Raw genomic sequence first — 26402 nt, 5'->3', positions numbered from 1 at the left:
CTGCTCCCTTCTCCCTCTTTCCCTCAAGCTAATAAATATCGTAATAAACGCAAAAATTACTCTCTTGTTAGAACCAGTTAGATGCTTATGCTAATTTTAGGATAACCAACCTCAATCAAGAGCTCTTTTATTGGAACGAGAATGTCACACGGTTCAACATGGTTTAAAACGAGTGACCTACAGTGAAAAGCACGCCCATTCAAGGGAAGTCTGCGGTAGCGGGTCTTACTTACAACAAACGGAATACAGCTCATCATTTTTATAAAGTAAACCTCTACAGAGGAGAGTGTGACCAAGGGGACACTTCCAAGCAGCACCACTTTACCTAAGTGCGTGTGATCCCAAGAGGCATTTCGTGTTGGCGCCGCTGCGCGTGGTTTCACAGGAAGCACCGCTCCCAACTGTCGGCAGCCGCGTTCCAGATGTCTAAGGCTCCATAAAAAGGCTCAAAGAATCACGTATTTCACAAAGAGCTACACTTTCCCTCAGAAGATGAAAACATCTTCTCAACCGGACTAAGTCTAATCAAACTACGATTAAGGAAGGAACCCCGCTAGGGCGGCCCTGCCTCAACTCGGACAGACCTGACCGCGTCCGGCACCGCGCTCCCCGCTCATACAAGGAGCCCGGAGCCTCCACGGCAGTTCGGGTTAACAGCAGACCTGAGCAGGTGAGATTTTAACAAATGTACAACATAGCAAACTATGTATCAAAACACATTTCAAGTCACAGGATCAAAATGTTCCAAAACTTTTAAAATGAAGTTTTTCTTATTTTAAATAAAGATTGGGAAATTTTCCTAGAAATTGGAGGTTTTTAGGAACAGAAGTATTATTATAGCGCTGTCATTACTTTGAACTTAGCATGCACATTTTTAAAAGCATCCCACTGATGCATTTCTCATGTAGAGTTTTAAAAATATTTTAGCATACTGATCTATACAAAGGCTTCTATCGTCTTATCATGTGACAGCTTTCTCTTACAATCAATACATTCCAGAAGTTGTAATAAAGAAATCATCTAACTTGAAAATACATGTACATACGAAGCCCAGAATCACTGGCCTGCCAATTACCTCCTCATCTCGAGAGAACTCGAGACACCACGACTGTTCAGAAGGACGTGCGGACGGAACCGCGACCATCCGTAAAGGGCCGCGCACTCCGCGGCTCGCTCCTGCAACGGATCCTCGTCCCGGGGACAGACACTGCCCGACTTCCAAATGTTACACCCATGCGCTTCACAAAAAGTCTAACTGGGACAGCTGGTTCTACTTCGGCTAGTGGGGCAACACTCTGCAGAGCTGCCTGCTGACCTCCGGGCAGCATGAAACCGGACAGACTCCGGCTCCCGAGACACGAACACACGCACGCAGTCCCTGCGTATCGGACTTCCTAGTTTAACTTAAAAACATCATGCAGAGGCGCCTGGGTGGCTCAGTGGGTTAAAGCCTCTGCCTTCGGCTCAGGTCATGATCCCAGGGTCCTGGGATCGAGCCCCACACCGGGCTCTCTGCTCAGCAGGGAGCCTGCTTCCTCCTCTCCCTCTGCCTGCCTCTCTGCCTACTTGTGATCTCTGTCTGTCAAATAAATAAATAAAATCTTAAAAAAAAAAAAAAAAACCCGTCATGCAGCTGTTTTTACTGAAATCCATCCTACTTGTGAGCCTGAGCACTCGGAACAAAGCATCAACTCTGACCTAAATTGTTGCAGTTTTTCTTTTCCTGTCAAGAGCTGACCTTGGTGTACTACAGCTGAGTAAAATCCATTGACTCAATCCAAAACAGGCAGTAATAAGGGAAAAAACCCAAATGCTTTCTTACACCCTAAGAAATACAGAAAAGAAACAGCGCCAAGGGAGTCCAAGTCAAGGATTACGTAGCAAAGGTGCAGGGCAGCTGTGACGCGCGTGGGACGAGCGCACTCCATCACCGGCTGGAGCAGATGACTGGATCAAAAGGCAAGGACGTGGAAATGCACACCGTCAACAGAGAAGGACTGATGACAGACATGGAGCACTCATCTCACGTGAAGGTACGACCCCCAACCCGCCCGCACTGTGCTTAAGCACCATTTCCTTCTAGACAGAGAGCATATAAGGCACAGACATTCCCGAGAAATCCCCCTTAACACACTGGTCACCGACTACTGCTCTGGGGAACAATCTAGCACACAGTTTCTCAGCCCAGACAGCCTCAAGCTTATTCAACAGGGGCAGAGCTCTGCTCCCATCTTCACTTCCAACCTCAATCTTTTGAACTATACCTGCGATCTTTATGGCTACGGGATCCTCTGAAACTGGAACGAGCCCTTCTTTGACTTCAATCTGTTTTTCAGAGACCAGGGGAGATGTGGCAGGAGGGGAATACTTAGTTTCCACAGAAGCCACGGGTGAGGAGGAAGAGGGCTTAGAATCATGAAAAAGACTGGCCCATGACTTAGGCTGGCTCGTGGGAGCGGTGCCCGCCGCAGAGGCCGGGGCGTCGGAGGCAGGGGAAGCGCTCTCGGCTTTAGTGGGGCCCGAGTCCACGCTTTCCACAGTGTGCAACGCGGCTCCATTGGCAGCTGAGCCCTCACCGGAGGATTCAAGTATTTGTCCATTAGCAACTCCAAGGTTTTCAGTAGTATGAGTTCCCATGTAAGGCTGAGCCACCGCTGTCCTCAACAGGCTGTCCCTGCCAGCCTCCGCAGAGAGGCAGGACTGTTCCAAGTCAGCCCCATGGCAGCCCTCGGGCTGCCCTGCAGTCCTGGCATCGCCATCGAGGGCTCCGGGGAAAGGCCCACCGGGCACAGCGTCACTGACGAAGTCCGTGGAATCCTGAGGGCTGTCACAAGTCCTGGGTGTCCCCGATAGGGGCACATCGCCCACAAACTCCGCATCCTCTGAGCCTACGCTGTGTGGGACTGCTGGATTGGCGTGGCCATTGACAAGGGCTTCCGTGGGAAGACCACCCTCACCACCATCTTTCAAGTAACTGTAATATCCTGGGGGACGTTTTTTCTTCTTTTTACGCTCCCTTTGTCCAAGACCACCCGCGACACCATCGCTTTCTAAAACCTCCACCTCCGCGCCCGAACTGCCATCCAGGGCAAGAGCAGAGCCTGGGTACTGGCAGTCCACGGCGCCATAGGTCGCTTCTTTATCGGGGTCATCAGGGGTCTTTTTGGAAGTTGTGCAGCTGAGAATAAACTCAGGGGCCTGAGGATTCAGTGTGCTGGAAATACTGTAGCTGGGGGCTCTCGGCAAAGCGTCACTGGGCTCAATCACTTCATTAACGCCAAACTCAATTCTCTGATATTCTTGTCCTGTTTAGAAAGAGAACAATCAGTAAATACGGCATCAGTTAAGAGCACAGTTACACAAACTATAAAAGTCTCTATAATTAATCCTTTCCTTTTTGAAACCAAACCCTTAAAGCTGTCTTCTAATTAACACAGCTATGACATTTCATTTCTGTGACAAATAATTAGCCAAAAATAAGTAGTGACTATAAAACCTTATTTAATTTTAGAGCTACAAAAACCAGAAGCCCGTATTCGTTTTCCACTCTCAGGGTAGCTAAGGGAGATGTTCAGAAAGTAGAAATTCAAATGAAATTATAATAAAAAGCAAATAATATTCTGCCTGTCTACAAACACTCCTCAATGAAATCTAACTTTACTGGCTACGGTACAGGTATCTTGGACAACTTAAAAAGAAAACCATGACGACTAACTTAGGGATTTAAAGTCATTACTATATTTATGGCTTCCCTAATTAGTGTAATTTAGTGATTCGGAAAGTCTGCGCTACGTCCAGAATCCACGCTCTCTGCAGAGGTGCTCCTCGGAGGCAGCACTCTCGAATCCGCCATCCTCTGACCTCCTCCTGCAACCTTCGCCACAGTGTGCGGACGGCCTCGCTGAATGCGCGAAACTGTGCCCGAAATCCGCTGCTAGTGGACCAACTCCACAGGTGGTGGCCACACTTCCAAAAACACCAAAGGACAATTAGGACTGCAAACTTTTTTAAAAATTTCTTTGGAACCCTTTGATACTTCCCGCCAACTGGCTAGCAGTAGTACAGACCATCTTTACAGTCCATCTACTCCAAAATGTACATGTTTTCACAGTTCACATCTCTGAGTCAGGTTAAGCTGTAGACTCAGCTGCCATCTTTCAGCAGACGTCAAGTGCCAGTGTCACTGTGTCTCTGATGAAACAGTTATAAATTCTGACGTTAAGGGAAGGACACACGCCTTCTCATTTATCCGGAATGCATAACTGCACATCTCTCCCAGTCTAGCATAAGAGGCCAACTTCTCAAGGCAAGTATTCCAAAACAAACCAATCAATAAAATCATACTACCAAGAGAACTGTGCTCTACTACAAATAACTGAATACTTTTGACCTTGGCAGCCTTTCAACAAACAGCCCGAGGGGCTCATCGTGTGCAAGACAGCTGGGGACAGGGATGCCACCAGTCCCCTAATTCTTCCTCTGCTTTGTGACCACACCTCAGGGGGCGGGGCTGCACCTTCCCGACAACAAGAAGTTCCTGGAAAAGGGATACTAATGACCCCCGCACCTGACAGCACACTGTCACACAGTCACCAATATGAACATCTGAATCCATTCGCCTCTGAGCACTGCTTTTTTTTCCCTTGTTTTGAGAAGAAGCACTAAAGAGAAATGATGTTCTCTTTTATGACACCTAAAAATAAAGTGTCCGTTTGATTTCAGGCACCACCTCTCCCACGATGCTTCGAGGGTGCAATGCCACTCCACAGACAGACATGGATGTGTGTGAGGCAAGGAAGAACACTCCCCGTGGGGAGGCCACCCTCTGCAGACGGTGGTGTGCGCTGTGAAATCAGACATTAGTATGCTTTGTGGCATGCAGCTTGTGCAAGATCTTGATTATTTCCAATAGACACAGTGCCTTCCACATTTCCATCCTTAATCTTATCGTATCACAGAATATTCTAGAACAGGAAAGGACATTAATGGAAACATTATGCTACGGTTATTTCCAAAACACCTACCCCGTAGAGGGTCTGAGTGTACCACCAAAAGGCGAAGAGTCCTGACCAAAACAGTCCCTCTTCTCATCCACAACATGTTTCACGGACACATGTGTGCACCGCACAGCAGAGGAGTCAGCACGAAGCCCAATCTGTGGGCTGAAGGCATGGTGAAAGCCTACAAACCCAGGCTTAAAACACACAGTCGACGCATCAGGTGAATGGGGCCTCAGTGCTCAGGCCACACAGACAGTGGGGTTGCTGGGGGAAGGAAAACCAGCTCAAATAAAACAACGCCATCCTAACATAGCGTTCTGCTAGGCGGGCTCCCTGCGGCGCCCAGGGTGCTGGATGGGCCACACGGTCTGCAATGCTTGGGGGCCCCCAGAGACTGTTGTGCCCATCGCTGTCTGGGAAGTGCTGCTTACGTGGCTTCCTTGGCTGATTTCTCCAGTTAACAGAGCACCTAGCTACGTGCCAAGTGCTTATTATCACAGAGGGTACGAGATTAGTACGGCGAAGTCCCTGCCTCCGGGAGTGACAGCGAGTAGCAGAAAAACACCTCGGACTGAAGCTGACAGTGCAGAGGCAGGGCAAGAGAAGGCCTCAACAGCTTCCCAGAAAGGATGCTTCCAGATATAGGAAAGAGCAACCAATTTCAGTCAGAAGCCACAGGAAGTCAGTGGAACTGGCAGGAGAGCTGGCTGGAGGGGTGGGGGGAGTCAATCCCAGCTCTAGGATCGGACTAAAAAAAGCAGAGGTATGAAAGGCACGCCGTGATGAGGAGCCCCTGAAAGCACTCGCTGTAGCTCCCCACGGTGGGCGGGAGAACAAATCATCCTAATCATTTACCCAAAAACACACTGACGGTTTACAACATCCCAGAAGTACAGTGCGCAGCTGCTGAGCACAGAGAAATGGGTGATCCTGATCCCTGCCACCCAGAGCCCAACTGTCGGAAGAGGGAGGCAGACTCATTACCGGCCAGCGGGACAGGCACTGTGAAAGGAATAAACGTCACAGAAACACAAGAGAACAGGAAAGGCCCCAGGGAAATGCGCCTTTAAGCCGCCCTGCCACTGGCAGCGTGAGCCGGTGGCCAGATCCCAGCTGTGTTTTTGGCAGATGAAAAGATGGACTTGAGAGGAGAGACAATGGAGAAGAGGAGCCATGAGGCAGGAACTAAGCCGAGAAGACAGCCTAAAGGAGGGGTGCGGCGTGAGGAAGGGAGGGAGAAGCCACGGAGAGGAGCTGGTGGAGCCTCCAACCTGCAGCCTGGGCCCTGGATAGACGGTGAGACCGTGAACCAAACGAGAAAGAAAGGAGCAACACCAAAGGGAAAGCGCTGAGTAAGCCACCGCAGCACACTTCCTACGCGCCAAGTACTCGGGGACAGACGGCGGCGGACTCGGCAGGCGGGGGCTCCGAAGGCTAGCCAGCCAGCAGGGCGTCCGGACCCCTCCAGCTCACTCCCTTGCACTCTTGTCCTCAGCCACCACTAGAACTGCTCCTTCCTTTTCTTCTTTTTTTGAAACGATTATTTATCTATCTGACAGAGAGAAAGGGCGTGAGCACACAGCAGGGGGAGCAGCAGGGAGAGGGAGAAGCAGGCCTCCACTGAGCAGGCAGCCCAAGGTGGGGCTCGATCCCAGGACCCCGGGATCATGATCCGAGCTGAAAAAAGACACGTAACTGACTGAGCCACCCAGTCGCCCCTAGCACTGCTCTTTCCCTCAGCCTCCCAGATCATGGTTTCCTCCAAACCGCTAAGGACATTAGATGCTGTCGACTCTCCGGCTGTACTGTACATACAAAGTCTGGACAGGTTCTTCAGGTTTGTTTAAATTATAATGAAAACCCCGTTCACAGGTCTGACCGTGCTAATGAAACAGGGAACCAGGCCCCTGGCTCTCAAAGCAAAGGGTCCCCATCTGCTTCTCCAAGCCCAGCAAGGGCCTTTAATGATCCACACAGCGCACGAGGCCCCACAGCTCGGACGGACCCGCGCCCCAGCCTTCTGCAGCACGAAAGCAAACCGCCAGTCCTCAACTGCACAAAATCACTGCATCTCAGTGAGCACGGTCCCCAGTAATGAGCTCTGTATCTGGGACAGACACCAGAAAAGTGACAGACCAGGAAGTAAAAAGGTCCTCTGACTTCCGGAGAGCAGTAAGGAACAGACTGGGACAGAAATGAAAACTGCAGCACAGATCAGAGCTGCCGGCTGAGCCCTGCAAAGAGCATGCTCTCAGAGAATCACCAGCTCTGCCAGCAGCAGCCTCTACAACCAGAAGAAAGGCCACTGGGGAACTTTTACCAAAACCGCTGGCTATAAAGGACACACGTGTGCCACTGATAATGGTCAAGAAAAAATGGCATCAAACAACTATTTCCATACTTAAACCTGGAACATCTAACAGTGTGAAGCACAGAATATACTTCATTAATCAAAATGATTCAGAGATCAAACATGCTAGTTTACAGCAAAAACCTCAAGCAGTCAGGGAACGTTTATTGGGAAAGTATGAAGCAGGAGGAAACCGTGACTTCCGAACAGCCGGCCCACCCAGCACACGGGGCCAGAAAGCGCGCCGGGGAGATGAAGGAGAAAACCAGCTTACCGTCAGGGAGTTCGTCGGGATCTTGGGGGCCACAGAGAACTGTTCCACTGTATGGAGGAAGCTGCACAGGGAAGTGGAAAACAAATTTTAACTCAACAAAATGTTCAAACCCAACACATTCTTTTTCATTAAACTCGTTATCCATTCAACTTTTCTCATGACATTTTTTTTTTTACCAAAATAACATAGGCAGTAAAATTAAATCACCTTCATTTAAGATAAAAAGTACCACAGGAATGATTTTAAAAATTGTCCTTAAGATCCAAAAATGAGGCAAAAAATGAAAATAAAGATTCCAATGGACATGTAAGTCAACTACAATAAAATGCCACCGTAAGCCGTTCCTTTCATAGGATGTTAGAAAATGCCCACAGATACCACAGCCACTTGCCCTGAGCCACTAAGAGAGGTGAGTCCTAGTGACCTCATGTCTGTCACCCCTGTGGCACTGCACGTCCGCCCCGAAGGACAGGCCAGACTTCTCACGCCCACCACTGTCTGAGAACTGCAGTGCAGGGGGTCCTCAGCTGATTTCCCCAATTAACTCTTAGCAGGTCGATTCAATGGTCACAGTAAAGAAGTTCTCTCCCCCAGGGAATGAGTGACAAGAAAGAACCTGAGGAAACAGGGCAGTTCAAAACCGAAGGTTTGCAGGGATGGGAGCTGCACGTTGTCCACTGGGGGGCGCCGGGGATCTTCCTGCGACACGGAGGCAGCCGTTCCGGGTCTGCCTAGGGCTACACCTGGGCCTCGCACCGCAGCACAAAGGCCACTCAAACACTCACACAGTGCTCCAGCACTCCCCGCGGGCACAGACACCTGGAGCAAAAAAGGCTCGTCTGAGCACCAGTCAGGTTCAGGTTCCTCTCGCCCTGCAGTCACTAAGGAAGTTTAGCAAACTCCCAGGTGCAGAATGCCTTCTCTCTTCCTCTCAGTGACACCACGCCGCTCCTGGTGAGGGAAATCTGTGCAACTGTGAGGCAGTAAAAGTATTTGCTTTTTGTTTTAAAAATCAAGCTGCATTTACACAAAATGTCTTAAGTGGCAGAGGCAGGACCTGAAAACAGACTCTAGACCCCAGGAGACTCCAGGCAACACTGCCATTTTCTTTTTGCGTTTACAAAACTTACTCAGAGTTACTAAGCTAATAGTGCAACTCTAAGAATTAGTGTGGGAGTGAGTTCAGGTACAAAAGAGGGGAGTGTGTGTCTTCCTTACTCTGCAGGCACATGGCACCTTTAATTCAACAAACCTCCACCATTTAGAAGATGCCCCCCAGACTGTGGTAAATGTGTATTTATGACAGAGAATTGCTCAAAGTTCCCTCTTTAACTACATAGCTACTTCTAAGAATAAAAAATTATAAAATCAAATTCACACATGAATTCAAGGTGAGCAATGTTAAAAAACTGAAATCCAGTTATATTAGATGCACAGTAAAATCAACTTAATCTGAAAACCGTACTTCAGACTTAATCTGAAGTCAGTACTCAGGCCCTTTGATTAGGAAGGTAATATTTTAAACAAATACTGTATGATAGCCCTTATTTTTGCAATCTAACAAAAAAACAAAACAGAGAAACTCAAATTAAAAAAAAAAAAAACAAAAAAACGGCGACTGGCCTGACACCAGCGAAGGTTGAGGCAGGGGAGCGGGGAGCCACAGGGTCAGGACTTCCACCACTCACCACCAGCAGATACACGAGTCCCGGATGTCTAACACACAGTGTGTGGATTACAGACAGCAACCTTTATTATAAACTTTAAGCCTGCTAAGAAGCCAGGTTTTAACTGTTCCCACTATAAGAAAGAGTAATTATGTGAGACTATAGCTAACATTACAGCAGTAATCCTGCAACAGAAATGTGTCAAATGTATCAAACCAGTACACTGGACACGTAAACACAATCTTATATGCTAATTATATTTCATAAACTAAATGAAGTGTTTTAAAGTCTTTTTGGCATTGTCACTATTTGTTCTTACCCTCACGAACCTTAAATCTCTCCTACGAAATCCCATGAAGACACAAACTGCCGAGAATAACAGCGCGCCCGCAGGGGAACCACACGATCCTGGGCTTGTGTGTTCAGTGACACGTTAAAGGATGTGTTGCCTCAAATGTTGCGTTCTGGAAGGCTCAAGAACAATGAGCTTTCTCTCCTTATTTCTGAACACTAATGACATGATTATGACTGGGGTTCAAAATATGCTTATCCAATAAATTGACAGCTTTTTCTCCAGTTAGAAGAGTTCACCTTAAAATCACGATGGCTTATAAACTAGAATACAGCTTTAGAAAAGGTATGTCACCTTTAAATTTGTATTAATATTTAGGATCACATAAAGAAATCAGCTGAGGTTGTTTCTTCTGATTTTTTTTTTAAGATATTTTTATGTATTTATTTGACAGAGAGAGAAATCACAAGTAGGCAGAGAGGCAGGCAGAGTGAGAAAGGGAAGCAGGCTCCCCATTGGGCAGAGAGCCCGATGCGGGGCTCGATCCCAAGACCCTGAGATCATGACCTGAGCAGCAGGCAGAGGCCCAACGCACTGAGCCACCCAGGCGCCCCTCTTCTGATTCTGTTAAACTGCTGACCACCCTATCTGGCCAGTGGCAAGCTTTCAAACAAGCAAACTAAAACAAGAGTCCGAAACTCAACTGAGAGGACCAGGGCTTCAGCTAAAAGGTAGAATGTTTCTACATTTTAATACCTGCTGATTCTCAAATTTTGTTTCATCAGTTCTTGGCCCTAAGTAGAGACAAAATGTTTTCTCAAGTCCCTCAGAGCCAAAGAAATATATGAAGTCAGGGAGGGGTTCCCTTTTGTGCCAGGAGCACAGGGCGGGAGCAGTGCCGGTCAGGGCTGCAGTCATGTTCAGTGCAAGATAAAAGGCCCAGCCAGTGACATCGCAGTGTGGGGAAGAGAACATCACTCCCACACCCACCGATCCAGCCACACATCACGCCGTGAAACAGCCTGTGTCCCCTGTGATTATATTATTAGTACACTCCAGACTCCTGAATTATAATAATTACAATATTGAGAAAGATAGCTTGGCCCAGTCACTTAATTAGCCTGAGTTTCCTTTTTGTGGGTTACAGGACCGACCATATGTGATTTTGATAGAAACATCTGTCAATGCATACTCGAAAGCAAAAACACAGAAGACCCCAAAATGAGCAAGACTTAGATTTCTGGCTATAATTCATTCTGATAAGACAGAGTCACTGTTTCTGCAATAGAAAGTTTGATGTACCTTTACCACCAACAGCTTTATCCTCTTGGTTTGCTATCCACTAGGTACTCCTCCATACACTAGTGATTTCCCAAAATTTCTGTGAGGTGACTAGACAACCTCCATTTTCTCATTTAAGAAAGCACAATGCGGGGGCGCCTGGGTGGCTTAGTGGGTTAAGCCTCTGCCTTCGGCTCAGGTCATGATCCCAGGGTCCTGGGATCGAGCCCCACATCGGGCTCTCTGCTCAGCAGACAGCCTGCTTCCCCCCTTTTCTCTCTGCCTCTCTGCCTACTTGCGATCTGTCTGTCAAATACATAAATAAAATCTTTGAAAAAAAAAAGAAAGAAAGAAAGAAAGAATGCACAACGCGATGGAGGAAACTGCCCAAGATTGCCTGGCCTGCTTACGCGGCGGAGTGAAGAAGGAGCCCAGCTTGTTCAGACTTAAATATGGTACCTTTTCCACTTTCACATCACAGGAAAACCCAAGGTTTTATTCTGACACTTACTCGCAAACAGGCACTCACAAACCCGCACACTTGAAATGCAAATGCACACAATTGAAAAAGGTTTTTATAAAACATAAGTTGGGCTTTATCATTTTTTAAAACCGTAACTGTAAAAAGCACAAACTGTCCTGTTCCTGGCAGATGCCCCTGTATCTTACCACAATTCGGTAACAGAAATGATTTAAAATTCAAACCATTAGAGGAGTATATAGAGTAGAATCTCAGGAAACACTAATGGTTGGGAAATATGAGATCTGGTCATGTTTTGCCTAATTAACTTTTGTATTTTTTTCTGTTTTGTTTTTTGTTTTTGGTCAGGAAACACTAAACTTCAAGCCTTATTCTACAGAATCTAAAATATGCAGATACATTTTATTGCCTTAGGAAATACAATGTATAATTTAGCTTCACGGTTCCCTGGCTCATATCCTTATATTCCTTAAAATCTTAACTGTTACCATCAATGAACACAAAACAGACGGAGAAGGCATGTTACTGGATTTACTCGTTTTCTAAAATGAAATCTGATATAAGCTTTGTCTTTTTTGATTTCTTCTCTTTCCCTAAAATGAAATAGGAGAAATCAATAAATCCTTCACTCATCTGTGCAGCTGAATTAACACTTTCAACACGCTGTCATCTAATCCTTCCTCCACGGCTCCAGAAAGAGCTTAAGAGTTCCAGAAGCCAAGGTAAAGCAGAAGGACTGGCCAAGGCCACACGCAGCGCTGGCCCTGTGGCTCCTAATCTAAGGAGTCAGCCTCTCCTGCTCCAGTTTCTAAAAAAAAAAAAAAAAGAACTCTGTGCAAAAACACTTCACACGCGTGCAAACCTACCATGGACATTTATTAGGGGATCTAAGTGGCCGGTTAAGGTCTCATTAAAGTTAAGTACAGTTTCGTACCTACTCCCCGTCATCCCCCGACCCCCGCCACCCTTCTCCTCTTCGATGCAATTTGAACAGTTTTCACATTTACAATGCGAATGTGAACACACGGTCCAGGTAAGCTGTTATTGAACCAAAATGGATACCATTACTCACGTAAAGAGTGGACATACAAGGAGACTGAATGCCAAAATACACCAAAATCATGCTTAGGAAAACTATCATAAAGATTCTAATTCTCCTATAAATTAACCCATAATTTTAACACAATTCCAACTGAAATTTCAATAGGATTTTTCATGAAACCTGACCTGCTGTTCATAAATTCCCAAGGAAGAGTTAAGGATGAGGGAGGATGGAGGCGCCTGGGGGGCTCAGTCGTCAGGCATCTGCCTTCAGCTCAGGTCATGATCCTGGGGTCCTGGGATCGAGCCCCATCTCCCTCTCCCACTCCCCTTCCTTCTGTTCCCTCTCTCGCTGTGTGTCTTTCTCTTGTCAAATAAATAAATAAAATCTTTAAAAAAAAAAAAAAAAGATGAAGGAGAATCAAAACACCTCTGAATAAGTGTAAGAGGATATGTGCTCTCCCAGAAGATGGATTATAGAGTTGCAACCATTAAAACGAGTGGTAAGGATACAGAGATAAAGCAGGAGGGCCACAGCCACGGGCACTGCAACTAACCGCCCAGTGCTCAGCGAATGACGCTGGGACCACTCACAGCCACCGCCGGAGAAGCCATATCAGGGCCACACCTCACAGACACAGCAAAGTCCACCCCAACTGTACCACTACAGTGGAAACAAAACCTTAAAACTTTAGGAGGAAAACCAGAGTCTTTATTACCTCAGACAAAGAAAGTATTTCTTAAAGACATTTACAAACCATGAGGAAAAAAGCCAATACATTTGACATTTAAGTTAAAAACGTACTTCCCTTATGCAGCAAAAGAGATAAAAGTGCATCACATGTGAAGTTCAAAAGCCCTCACGCTAGAACGAGATGCCTGTAACATGCAAAACCAAAGACCACTAATCATGCAAGTAACGAGAAAAAGACAAGCTGCTTAATAAAAAATGTGGACAGGGGAGACAGGCTTAATTCAAGAAGTGGAAATCTGTATTGTCAATGGGCACAGGCAAGTAATGCAATAGTTCTCAACTATGTCACCTGAGAACTGTTAACAATGAGAATCCATTCAGACCCATCAGACTAACAACGTTTTTAAGTATGCCTATTATAAGAAGCAAGAATTTTTTCTTCAAATGAGACGGTGAGAACGCTCGTGCACTGCTGATGGGGATGCAGACTGTTACATGCTTTGAACGCAGATCAGCGGTCTCCAGCAAACTACAGATGCTTATTCCTTCCCCGCTGACCAGTTCCATTCCTAAGGCCAAAGCCTGGAGAAATCCACAGAGGCACGTAAAATATGTTTACTGCAACATTTCTGTAACTGTGTACCAACTAAAGACCCCAATGGTCCTTGCGAGGAGATAAGGCAAATGAGCTGTGACAGCTGTTGAGAGCTGTTCTACCAGCAGTGCTTAGCAATTAAAATCAAAGAACAAAAAACAAAACGTATCAGCACAGATAGAGCAAACAATACCTTAGTAAGAAATAAACCTCAAAACGATGAACACACAGTTGACCCTGGACACCATGGGTTTCAACTGTGCAGTCCACTTTACAGGCAGATTTTTTTCTATAAATACAGTATAACACTATAAACATATTTCCTCTTATTATTTTCCTAACATTTTCTTTTCTCCAGCTTACTTTATTCTAAGAATAACCACATAACATTTGTAACACATAAAATGTGCTAATCAACTGTTCTTATGATCAGTAAGGCTTCTGATCGCCAATAGGCTATTAGTAGTTAAGTTCTGGGGGCATCAAATGTTACACGCAGATTTTCAAATGAAGCGGGGTCCGCACTCCTAACCCCTGCGTATGAAACCATTTATCCTTTAAACCACATAAAAAATTACGATGTTACTATCTGCTGACACCCCTGTGTGTAGTAGAAGGTGAAAACCAGTCAGTAAACAATACCAACTCAGCAGAGCTGTTAATTCTGCAGAGGGAGCGGAATGAGATGGGAGAGGGGTACAAAGGAGGCTTCAACTGTATCTGTGATGTCTTTGCTATATAAATATAGCAAAATGTCAATATCAGTCAAATCTGGTGGTGGGTTTGGGCATTTCTATTAGTTTCTTTTCTATACATTTCTGTACAGTGGATTTATCACAAAAGCATAAATTTAAAAAAAATCAAAACTAAAACATAACCAGTAATTTTATCTACACACATACTCAATAAAACGTTTTGTCTTACCTCAACTGAAGAGCGAGGAGTCACAAAGAACTGATTGAATTCATCAGGGCTAAAATCTCCAAAAATATACTGGAAAAGAAAAAAAAAAAAGCCACTGATCACATAAAATATCCAATTTATATACTTTCAGGGAAAATGCTACATATTATACCAATCCTATGAAATGTGTAGGCCAGAAGCCCAACGCCCTTTCTTAAGTAAATAAATCAAGGGTCTGCATAATGGAGATTTCCAATTACATAAAAGAAAATACTACTGAGCCTTTTCATAAATTGTCAGAGAACACCGTGAAACCGATAAGCTTACTTTGAAACACTGTACACCACACCTGTCAGCAGAGTCCTGCCTGAAGGACAATTTTCTGGCTCACAGACACTTCCAGGTGTCCCGTTCACCTTTCTACTGACTCATTCACTACCTCCATGCCAGTGTTCTCTGCCACATGCACTACTGGAAAGCAGAAAACGTGGTTCACAGTGTTCACATGGGAAGACAGAGTTATCAAAAAAAAAAAAAAAAAAAAAAAAAAAAAAAGCTAATGATCCTGATGAACGAGCTTTGAGATAAATATATATGTACCTTTTTATCCTGAAAGTTCATTTAAACCTGACGTATAAACACATTATTGAGCAGACACAGGTCTAGTTATAAACCCTTCACAGAACTCTGAACGCTGACTTTGTGGGAAAACAACCGGTTCAACGGCAGAAGCAAGTGTGGCAGGTGCCCAGTGGCTCATTTTCTCCCGGAGCTTTACAAACTAAGTCACTGACAAGAATCAGGATGACTAGATTTCTACAACAGAGAACTGCTCACTAAATTATTCACTCATCTAGTCAATAATTATTTAGAGCCTACTAACACCATGCACAAAGATCAGTACTGGGGATAAAAATGGTTAAGCAGGGGCGCCTGGGTGGCTCAGTGGGTTAAGCCTCTGCCTTAGGCTCAGGTCATGATCTCAGGGTCCTGGAATCGGGCCCCGCATCACATCGGGCTCTCTGCTCAGCGGGGAGCCTGCTTCCCCCCACTCTCTCTGCCTGCCTCTCTGCCTACTTGTGATCTCTGTCTGTCAAATAAGTAAATAAAATCTTAAAAAAAAAAAAATGGTAAGCAGATAGGGTGCCTGGGTGGCTCAGTTGGTTAAAGTGAGTAACCTTTGATTTCAGCTCAGGTCCTGATCTCAGGGTCCCGGGATGGAGCCTGACCTCCCTCTCCCACTGCCCCTCACCTGCTCACTCACTCTCTCTCTCAAATAAATAAACCTTTAAAAAAAAAAGATGGGCGCCTGGGTGGCTCAGCGGGTTGAGCCGCTGCCTTCTGCTTGGGTCATGATCTCAGGGTCCTGGGATCGAACCCCGCATCGGGCTCTCTGCTCAGTGGGAGCCTGCTTCCTCCTCTCTCTCTGCCTGCCTCTCTGCCTGCTTGTGATCTCTCTCTGTCAAATGAATAAATAAAATCTTTAAAAAAATAAAAATAAAAATAAAAATAAAATAAATAAAATTTAAAAAAAGAAAAAATGGTAAGCAGAGTTGTGGTTCCTTGGCTCTAATGGAGCTGAGTGACCTGCTGCGAAATGTACAAGCATGTGATTCAAAAATATCCAGTAAGCACATATTATATAAATGGAAATGCCTATTATTATCACAAACGTGAATAAATAACAATGAACTCTCACAGCGTATTAGTAGGACTGCACCGAGGACTGCCTGGTTGGTCGCACAGTCAGTTAAGTGGCTGACTCCTGATTTCAGCTCAGGTCATGATCTCAGGGTCCTAGGATCAAGCCTCATGTTGGGCTCCGAGCTCAGTGGGAGGAATCTCCCTGGGAGTCTCCCTCTCCCCATCTTGTATGCATGTGCTCTCTAATAAATATATCTTTAAAAAAAAAAAAAAGAATGCACTGATCCTTCTTTTAAGTTTTTTTTAATTTACTTACTTATTTTAGAGTGTGCAAGTCTGAGCAGGGGGAGGAGCAGAGGGGGAGGGTAGAGGGAAGGGAGAGAATCTCAAGCAGGCTCCCCGAGGAGGGCAGAGCCCTATGGGGGCTCGATCTCATGACCCTAAGATTGTGACCTGAGCCTAACCAAGAGTCAGACACTCAATGACTCAGACACCCATGCACCCCAATGCACCAACATTTCATGGGAAAATACTGCCGGAGGGCTCTTTGGCAATAGCTAGCCAGACCGCAAATATATATTAAAAATAAGAACATCGTCACATAACATTCGCATATACTTGCAAAAATCCACAAAGAAACTGTGCATTGATAGTAATGGTAAAAATAAGCAGAGTCCCAAAACAATTTAGAAATCATCGTCTGCAACAGGAACTCAGACCCTCTTACCATTTCCAACACCAGGGGAGAGCCTGTATCAACTGCTCTCAGGTGTAATCGCGAGCTCTGGAAGGGAAAGGTCTATTCCAGTGCAAAGGAAGCGGAAGAAGGCGGGGGTGAAGAAACGACACTGCTGAATGGCATTCTCTTACAGCCCACTACAGAGAGACATCTCAAGTCTAGATATAAAACCTCAAAACTTACTCAGCAGGAAATGAAAACACAAGCCATAGATTAGGAGAAAATATTCCCGATGATACCAAATGCTGAGGATTAGGGAATGACTGCAGCTTCCCTCATGGCTGACACAGGTGCAGAACGGTACAGCTGCTTTGGGGAAGAGTTTGGCAGTTTCATACCAAGTCACCCACACCTACTCACCCAGGAGAAATAAAGACCTATGTCCACGGAAAACACCTGCATGCTGAGGTTTACAGCAGCTCTACTCATAACACTAAAACAACCCAAATGTCCGTCAAGAGGTGAATGTGGTACGTCTACAAATGAAATGCTGCTCAGTGGCTCTCAAAAGCATCACGCTAAGGGAAAGAAGTCTGACTTCAAAAGCTACATGTGGTATGATTACATTTATGTAACATTCTATGGCAAAACGGTAAGGACAGAAAACAGATCAGCCTGACCTGCCCAGCTCAGAGGGGAAGCTGCTTCTCCCTCTGCCTGCTGCTCCCTTGCTTGGGAGCTCTCTCTCGCTCTGACAAATGGATAAATGAAATCTTTTAAAAAAAAAAAAAAAAAAAAAGGAAAGCTTTCCTATAGATTTTAAATGCTTTTTTTTTTTTTTTTTTTTAAAGATGTGCTTATTTTAGATAGAGTGCAGGGGCAAAGGAAGAGAGAATCTCAAGCAGACTCCCCACTGCGGGAGGAGGCCGTCACGGGCCTGGATTCCGGGACCCTGAGATCATGACCTGGGCCGACACCAAGAGTCAGACGTTCAACCGATGGGAGTCACCCAGGTGCCCCTAAGTGTGTTTCTGTTACAACTTCATGCCACCCATTTCTCTACCAGATACATATCTTCCATCTGATCACAAACCTAACTGGGGAAAACCATGGAAGAGCTTGCAGTACAGGAGGGGAGAAAATCACCAGGAAACTGTTAAACGAAGAGCACACTCTGGGTACAAAAGGGAAGAAAAGCCAGAGCCAAGGGAAAGCAAAGTGGAGGCAGGGCAGCCACACCAGATTCCTAGTGTGTCTCTGGTCAGAATTCTTAGTTCCAGACCATGTAAATACCTTATGCATTCAATAAATACCTTATGCATTCAAAAAACTACTCATAAAAAGTCTCTGCAAACAATTCTGAAATGACTCTACAACTTTTCAAAGATACCCATTTTGCAGAGACAAGTGTGCCCCCTAAATTTGTGCCTGTGTTCATTTCAAGATCTCCCTGACAACAGATTAGGACTTGATGAAAACATTTAATCCCAAAGAGCCGTCATAAGCAACTGCAAACTATCAACTGTGTGACGCTAAAATATCACCCGGCACTCAACAAATGGCAGCAGGAGCTACTGTCACTGCAACGGGAGCTGCTGGACGGCGGCTCACATGCGCAGGGCCGCCAAGGTACCCGTGAATCACATCCTCTGGCCACAATCAGACGGATTTCCAACCCCTCAAATGCATGAGTCTTTGAAAGTGAGCGGCTACACCTCCACAGTATAAACAACAGTCACTTCAGCTGTGTGACGGAGAGGACAGAGGGGACCGCTAGGAAGCTGGTGCCAAGGAAGCAGCATCTGTGCAAGGTGCTGGCCTCCCCGAGGAGCTGGGCTAGGATCTGTTTCCTACAGAACGGCCATTCCCCTTCTGTTCGTGGCAGAGAAACGGCCCAGACCTTCCTCCTCTGGACCTGTACACAGACCGCCGCCCAGCCAGAAGCGCCGGCATCATAAGGAACAGCAAGGAGGGACTTCAGTCTCACGGTCGGCAGAGCGCAAGTCACCGGGGGCTCGGGCAAGGGAAAGCTTCCCGAAAGCGCATCTCCACCCTCCGCAGTGCATGCAACGAAACAGACAATTATTTCTTTCTAGGCACAGTAACGAATGCCTCTCTGGTAACCATTCAAATGTTCACTTGGAACGATTTAACAGAATATCCCACAAAAATTCTGAGTTTATGACATCATTTCAGTGTTTAACAAAATCCTCGACATCATTCAAAACTGACTACAGGAAGCATTACCACAAATAAGCATTTATTACCCGCACTGTTCCAGAAAGGCAATTAGGAGAGTTAGCTTACACGAATTCAATGGGAGGGGAAAAAAAAGGTAACTTTTTAACATTCTGATAAAAACTACAAAGATAAAGGCCAAATATTTATGCGAGAGCAAATCCCAGTGCCGGGACACAGAGTACGCTGGCCCGCATTTCACAGGCAAGTACGCAAATGAACATGCCTGACAGAGGGCTGAAGCCACGCTGCGCGGGACACCACAGCGCCTGTCGTGGAGATTCAGGACCACCAACTGCCGCCACGTGCTCGGGTTCTACCACCTCCTGCTCCAAAAGCTGTCCTAATTTTCAATCACAGATTATTCTAGGTGTTTGGCAAAATGAAGAGCGTGACCAAAGAGAGAGGCAGGACCGTGTTCTTCAAAAAAGTCAGTGCCGTGAAAGACTATGGAAACATCCCGGATGGCAAAAGCTAAAGACACAACAAGTAAACACAGTGTGACCCCAGAATGGACCCCATCCTGGAGGGAAACACTATGAAAGAGATTGTGAGGTCAACTGACAAGATCAGAATACGGACAGCGGGTTGTAAAAAGTACTGCGCCAGTGTACACTTATGAAAGCAGTAACTGTCCTCCTGCGGTCATGTAAGAAGACATCTGTAATCTTGGGAAACACGTCGAAGCATCCGGGGGTAAGCTCATGGTACATGACCTCTCCAGTGTCAGAGGGTGGAGGAAGGAGTGTGTGTCCATGTGTGTGCTCAAGTTTGGGAATAGGCGCATACGCAACAAGAAAAGTCAAGCCACGGCAATGGCTAAGCAAAGGGGGTTCGATCTGAACTGGTCAATCCAGGTAAAGGAGTAAAAGGGAGCTCTTCATGCTACTTTTATTTCTGCAACTTCTGTAAATTTGAAATTATTTCCAAATGAAGAGATTTTTTTTATAGCCAAAACAGAAAACACTCAATTGTGAGAAAAACCCTTACCCCTCTCTTTCTGTGAGTGTGAAACATTCTCCTTCCTCTGGAGGATTATTAGTAAGTGGATTTTAACGTCTTTCTAAGGAAAAAATATTATAGGAGTCTTGGTTAAAAAAGATAAAAATGATTCTGCCTCATTTCACAGGATTTATAATTTAGTGGGGAAGAAAACTCCACTGACCGCATGAATTTATTTTGTCTTATAACAGCACAGAAAGATAAAACAGGACAACTGAGTCTGCGTGGGAGCAACAGCAGTAACGCCTTCTTTCTTTCATTTCCAACGCCCGGTGCAGGGCCCAGCGCAGACAGACGCTCACTCAGTCCACAGGTTCCATGTGGATGAAACAAAAGGTGCCTGAAGGCCCTCTGTCGGCCCAACTGCATTGCAAAACGTTTATGTTGTCATTTACAATGTTACTCTTCTAACAGGGGTAGCAGATACAGTCTAAGGCAAAGCTGGTAACTCCCTCTAGGTTTTCCGCAACCCCCACCAGAGCACGCTGAATGGTAGAGTCACAAGGAGAAACAAGAAAGCAAAACGGATCGCTCTCTTCCCAGCAGCCACGATGCCCACACGAAAGGCCCACACGAAAGGCCCGAGGTCAGTGCTCCAGGGGCTTTCCGCCTCTGCATTCCTCTCTCTGGGAGGCAGGCGAGCCAGCGAGGTGCCGATGCTCTTGCCCACTACCGGGGACACATTTTCAACTAACTCAGCTCAGGGTTTAGAACTCCCACTGTCGGGGCACCTGGGTGGCTCAGTGGGTTAAAGCCTCTGCCTTCGGCTCAGGTCATGATCTCAGGGTCCTGGGATCGAGCCCCGCATCAGGCTCTCTGCTCAGCGGGGAGCCTGCTTCCTCCTCTCTCTCTGTGCCTGCTTCTCTGCCTACTTGTGATCTCTCTCTGTCAAATAAATAAATAAAATCTTAAAAAAAAAAAAAAAACTCCCACTGTCTGCACGTTTGATTATTCTCCGATCCTTTCTAGAGAGGGTATGTTAAAAAAACAGATACAAGAAGCGCTGCAGGAAAAGGCGGCAAGGCCACAACACAGGATGGAGACAAGACACTCCTGACACGCAGCCCCTAGACGCGGCTGCTCTGGGTGTCACCTTCCGGAGACCCGAGGCCTCAGCCCTTAGGAGGGTCTGGCTCTGTAAGCCCCAGGAAGGGGCCGGCAAACGTGGAAACGCCGTGCTCACGCTACAGGAAAAGCGAAGGGGCCACTCGGCCAAAGCAGGTTCCGGCGGCAGGCGCGGGCTCGGCACAGATCCGCGCCGGGAGGAACGGCACCGGCGCGCCCGCGGCGCTAGGGGGCGCACGAGCACAGCGCGCCTCCGCTAGGCGCCACCAAGGCCGGCCGTCTGCTTCCAACGGGGCTCCCGGAGAGCGACCCGCCTCGGAGGGAAACACCAGACACAAGGCAGTGCTGCGTGCACGCGGGGCTGTGCGCGTCCTGTCCCTCCGCCTCCGAGGCGGGCAGGCGTCCGCGCGAGCCCCCCTTCCAGGCCACTGCGGGAGTCCAGGCCCAAGTCCGGCCTCGCACGAAGCAAGGACAGAAGCCGGATTCGCCAGCGAGAGCCCGAGAGGCACAGTCTCCGCCTCCTCCATCCCCCAACCCAAAAAGGCTGAGTTTGGGAGAGAAGCTGAAATACGCAGGAGCAACGCAGCTCTGAGGGCAAGTCTCACTTTCGCCTCTGACACGAGGGTGCTGGCCTCGGCCACCTCCAGCACCCCCCCCCACCCCCGGCTCCACAAGTGTATCCTGGATCTAACCGGGACAGAGGAACAGGGTCTGGAAATGTCCCCAGGTGAGTCGCTGCTACCACATGGATAAAGCCTGAAAACATCACGTTAAGAAGTCAGACGTGACAGGGACGCAAATTGTCGCATTCCATTCATGCGGAATGTCTAGAGGAAGCCAGTCTCTAGAGACAGAAGGTAAACTGTGGTGGTCACAGGTTCCGGGACGGGGAAACGGGGAGTCACTGCTAACGGACAGGAGGTTTCTTTCTGAAGTGATGAAATGCTCTACGATTGTGATGGTTGCACAACTCTGTGAACGCACTAAAACCCACTAAAATGTACTTATTAAAAATGGGTGAATTCTATGGTATGTGAGTTATAGCTCAATAAAGTAAAAAAAAAAAGTGCTTGCAAAAAAAAATCTCATTTCTTTACTAAACTTTTTAAAAACAATTGAGACAGAGTGTGCACGTGCGCGTGCACACACACACACACACACACACACACACACACACACACACAAAGTGGGGAGAGAGGGAGAGGGAGAAGCAGGTTCCCCGGCAGGGGCCTGGATCGCAGGACCCCAGGACCACAACCTGAACTGAAGGCAGAAGCTTAACCAACTGAGCCCTCCAGGTGCCCCTTTACTCAACCTGACTGATCACGCGTCCTCCTTGATGCATGCTGACATCTACTGAACCATCGGTGGGTCACCGCACACTTTCAACTCTACAAAGTGGTGTGGGTGGTGTGGGGACACATGGACATGACACTGTTTGGACAGTCGATGCACAACAGGAATTTCACTGATTTAACCATATGTACTGGATGGGCACCAACTAGCCACACTGAGTCATGCTAGATTATAAGAAGAAACTGAATAAAACAGACAAAGCGTTCAGGACACTACGACATTTACAGTTTTGTCACAGAATGAGTGGAATGTGAGTTGCAGTGAGCGTTACAAGCGGCAAAAGCCAACAAAGAGGGAGATAGAGGAAGGCCTGATCCTTAATGGACTAAGTTGGAGTAGAGGGGTCCTGAGAAGGGGACAGAATGGACAAACTGTGTGACAAAGCCACACCCACAGGCAGTGCACTCTCCTCACAATTCAAGCGAAAGCACGATGTTGTGTCTAGTTTCATGTAGTCTATTTATGTGACTACTAAAGTCCTATCAGAAGATTGCCTCTCCAGGCGCCGGGGTGGCTCAGTGGGTTAAGGCCTCTGCCTTCGGCTCAGGTCAAGGTCACAGGGTCCTGGGATCCAGCCCCTCATCGGGCCCTCTGCTCAGCGGGGAGCCTGCTTCCCCCTCTCTGTCTGCCTCTCTGCCTACTTGTGATCTGTCAAATAAATAAATAAAATATTTAAAAAAAAAAAAAAAAAAAGATCGCCTCTCACCTTCCAAAGCAGGATCTGTAATGCGTTAGCTGTATACTCTGAGCTAAAACTTGTTCCCACAAATGCATCTCCAACTACAAAACATGATTCTTCTAAAAGAAATCCATTTCTTACCAACTTTCCAGCCTTAAGTCTACATTAGAGTTCGTTACTTCGCACAAAAGCAGTTAGATTTTAACTTGTTCTGCTCTGAACTAACACTAGACAGCAAGATAAAAGAGCCCACATTATATGATAACTTGCTATCTAGAATTTTTATCACATGGAAAAGACCTGATAAATTATTAGGGAGTGAATTGAGTGCCTGTTGTCTAGGATCGCTCTGGTAGAAGTTCAGAGTCCGCCTACTTCAATTTTCATTACAATCACCCCAGTGCTGATCTGGGAAGTAAGGGGTGGGGAGGAAATAAGAGAAGAAAAAGGAAAGCAAGCAGAACACCAATAAAGAACTTTAGCAGTGGTTCCACCTTTGCTGGGGCCCAGGGTGAATGAGAAGACAGGCTGCAGGGGGCACACGGGGAAGCTGGGAGCCAGAGAAGGGCTGAAAGATACCCTACCTGTGGAGGGGATTAAACAAATATGTGATTTGTTAAGATTCATCATATATACTTTAAAAGGGTGAAATTCACTGCAGATACATTATGTCCCCATAAAGGTTTTTGTTTGTTTTAAAAAGAACAGGAACCAAGTTAAATTCATCTTTGTATTGCCAGCAGTTAAAGGACTTGACACATAGTAGGTGCTGAAAAAAAGCCTTGCTGAACAAGTGAACTGAGGAAGAGGAAGATGAAGAGAAAACCCCATGGGAAATAAAAGTTTTAGGGATAAGAAATGATAGCCTCTCCATCCTCCACATGAAGAAACTTCCCGTATGTCAGTGCCATCAAATCACCTTGACTGCTCTGGTCTTATTCTCCTATTTTTAAGATCAGAGATGTTCCAGCAAGAAGCACAATTTTTATTTATTTGTTTAATTGACAGAGAGAAAGAGAGATCACAAGTAGGCAGAGAGGCGGGGGGCCAGGGGGAGGCTCCCCGCTGAGCAGAGAGCCCAATGTGGGGCTTGATCCCAGGACCCTGAGATCATGACCTGGGCCAAAGGCAGAGGCTTAACCCACTGAGCCACCCAGTCACCCCTTCACTTTTAAATATAATCTTTAAATATAACCAAGATATAACCCTTAATTTTTAAATATAACAATTAAACAGAATCAAGACAATTTGAATTAAGCCTTACAGAAAACTTATTAAGAGCATGTATTTTGACCCAGAGGAAAAATCATTCACAAATACCATGTGGTCTCCCAAACTAAAGAAAAATCCACTTTCATGTTCTAAATTCAGAAGGGAAAAAAAGGGTAAAACAAACCACAGATGTAATCAAAAAGTTTGAGGGCAGGTCAACCTTTTAAAAACTCAGTTTCATTTCCTACCTCAACTATCCTTGCCTACCAAACAAATCACCCGCGTCCAGTGCGAAGCAGGTGCTCTCCCAGTCTTTACTGTCCCCTCTCTTTTTGGCTCCAACTTTCTTTAAAAAACAAATTTCACTGAGAACCACCTATCTGTGCTCCGATTCACTCTTCTGTCATCAACATGGACTCCTGCTCTTGTGGACAAAAAAATCCTTCCCTTTGAAATTGGTGCACCATAAAATTAACAGGACTGACAAGAGCAAGCGCCGGTGAGGACACAGCAGAAGGGGATGCTCATGACTGCTGGTGCAGGTGTCAAGGCAGGCACTCTGGAGAAACTTGGCAGCTTCCTCTAAAAGAAAACACACATCATGTGACCCAACAATGTCACTTCCAGGTAGTTTACCCACAGGAAGTGAACGCCTCTACCCAGACTCGCACATGAATGTAGAGCACATCTTCCATCCTAACAAACGCCGGGACAACCAGTGGTCATGAGGAGGTGAAGAAAGCATCTGCGGTACAGCCATATAATGAAATTCTAATCCTCACTGAAGGGAGAGAATTCCTACAGGATAGAGGAACCTTAGAATGTTACGCAGAGTAAGAGAAGCCAGAGAGAAGAGCACACGCCGTGTAATTCCGCCTCAACAGAATTCTAGGAAAGGGGAAAGCCTCGAGAGACAGCAGATCAGGAACCACCTTGATACGGGGTAGAGATTCACGGCAAAGGGGCATGAAGGAACTTCCAGGGCAACAGACTGATTGTGGTAGTAGCTAGCCTGGCATGTCCTTATCAAACCCCAGATGAAAACTTAAAATCTAGGGTACACTTACTGTATTAAATTATACCTCATAATGGGTTTTTTAAATTGATGCACAATCAATCAACGCATGCCCACAAATAAGGTGGACGAGGCAGCTGTATTACAAAAGCAGCTCTTGATGGCAAGGACCGCCGTGTTAACCTTTCATTTACATCAGGAGTATTCTCAAACACTGTCTGAAAACATCCACACACTGGGATTTTTTTTTTTTTTTAAGGTTTTGCGCTCCTCGGCCCAAAGACTCTTGCTGGTAGCACTGAGCAGCACCCACAACGCTGGGCATGACATCTGTGTTCTGCCGCCAGCTGTCACCATAAGGGCGCCCACTCTTATAGTTCCTCATCACCACGCCACAGACTGTCCTGGCCCAGCCCAACCTCCCTAAGCTGCCTAGACCCCCGACCACCTACTCGGACTCCACGCCACGCACGTTACTGCCAGGAACACTGAGTCAAACCGCAAGTGCTTCATTAAACAGAGTGCTACGTGGGCAGAGAAACCTGTAAGTGCATCTGTCCTACAGGATTTTTCACTTAATGAAATACACTGGAACCAAACCAACAGAAGCTGGGCTACCGAAGGCCGCCTGCCAGAAAGGACAGCGCATCACTAAACCAGAGCTTCAAGTTTAAACACGTCTGAAAACAAGCAGGGTTACTACCTAAATGACCTTCTTCAAACTGCTGGCCATTGCCAGTGGTTTCTTAAATACCCTGCAAGATCTAGAGCTGCCTAATTCACGCCCCTGTATCCCGTACATCCAGAGGAAGATACCCTCAACCCTTTCCATGGCTCCCCAAATGTCCCCAGACTCCCCTGAATGGGTCACTTCGGTTGTTAATGAAAACCAAAGTTACTCAGAAGAGTTGCTCCGAGCAGAAAAAGCTGCTAA

The 26402-nt window shown here is 46.5% G+C and overlaps 1 protein-coding gene across 1 annotated transcript in view; it reads right to left on the bottom strand.

The window, feature by feature from the left end:
• The window catches only part of LOC111152789 (ubiquitin specific peptidase 10), a 71224-nt gene that overhangs the window by 24822 nt on the left and 20000 nt on the right, over positions 1–26402 (bottom strand). Inside the window, exons 2-4 of the mRNA XM_022511427.1 lie at positions 14600–14668; positions 7625–7685; positions 2265–3305 (exon numbers count right to left, since the gene is read on the bottom strand). Of these exons, the coding sequence (XP_022367135.1) occupies positions 2265–3305; positions 7625–7685; positions 14600–14668 (1171 nt within the window). The remainder of the gene's footprint in view (positions 1–2264; positions 3306–7624; positions 7686–14599; positions 14669–26402) is intronic.

This window comes from Enhydra lutris, unplaced genomic scaffold (assembly GCF_002288905.1).
Source record: "Enhydra lutris kenyoni isolate GAN:26980312 unplaced genomic scaffold, ASM228890v2 scaffoldscaffold30, whole genome shotgun sequence".
Lineage (NCBI taxonomy): Eukaryota > Metazoa > Chordata > Mammalia > Carnivora > Mustelidae > Enhydra > Enhydra lutris.
The sequence above is the reverse complement of the archived record's forward strand: the minus strand, read 5'-3'. Positions and strand labels throughout refer to the sequence as shown.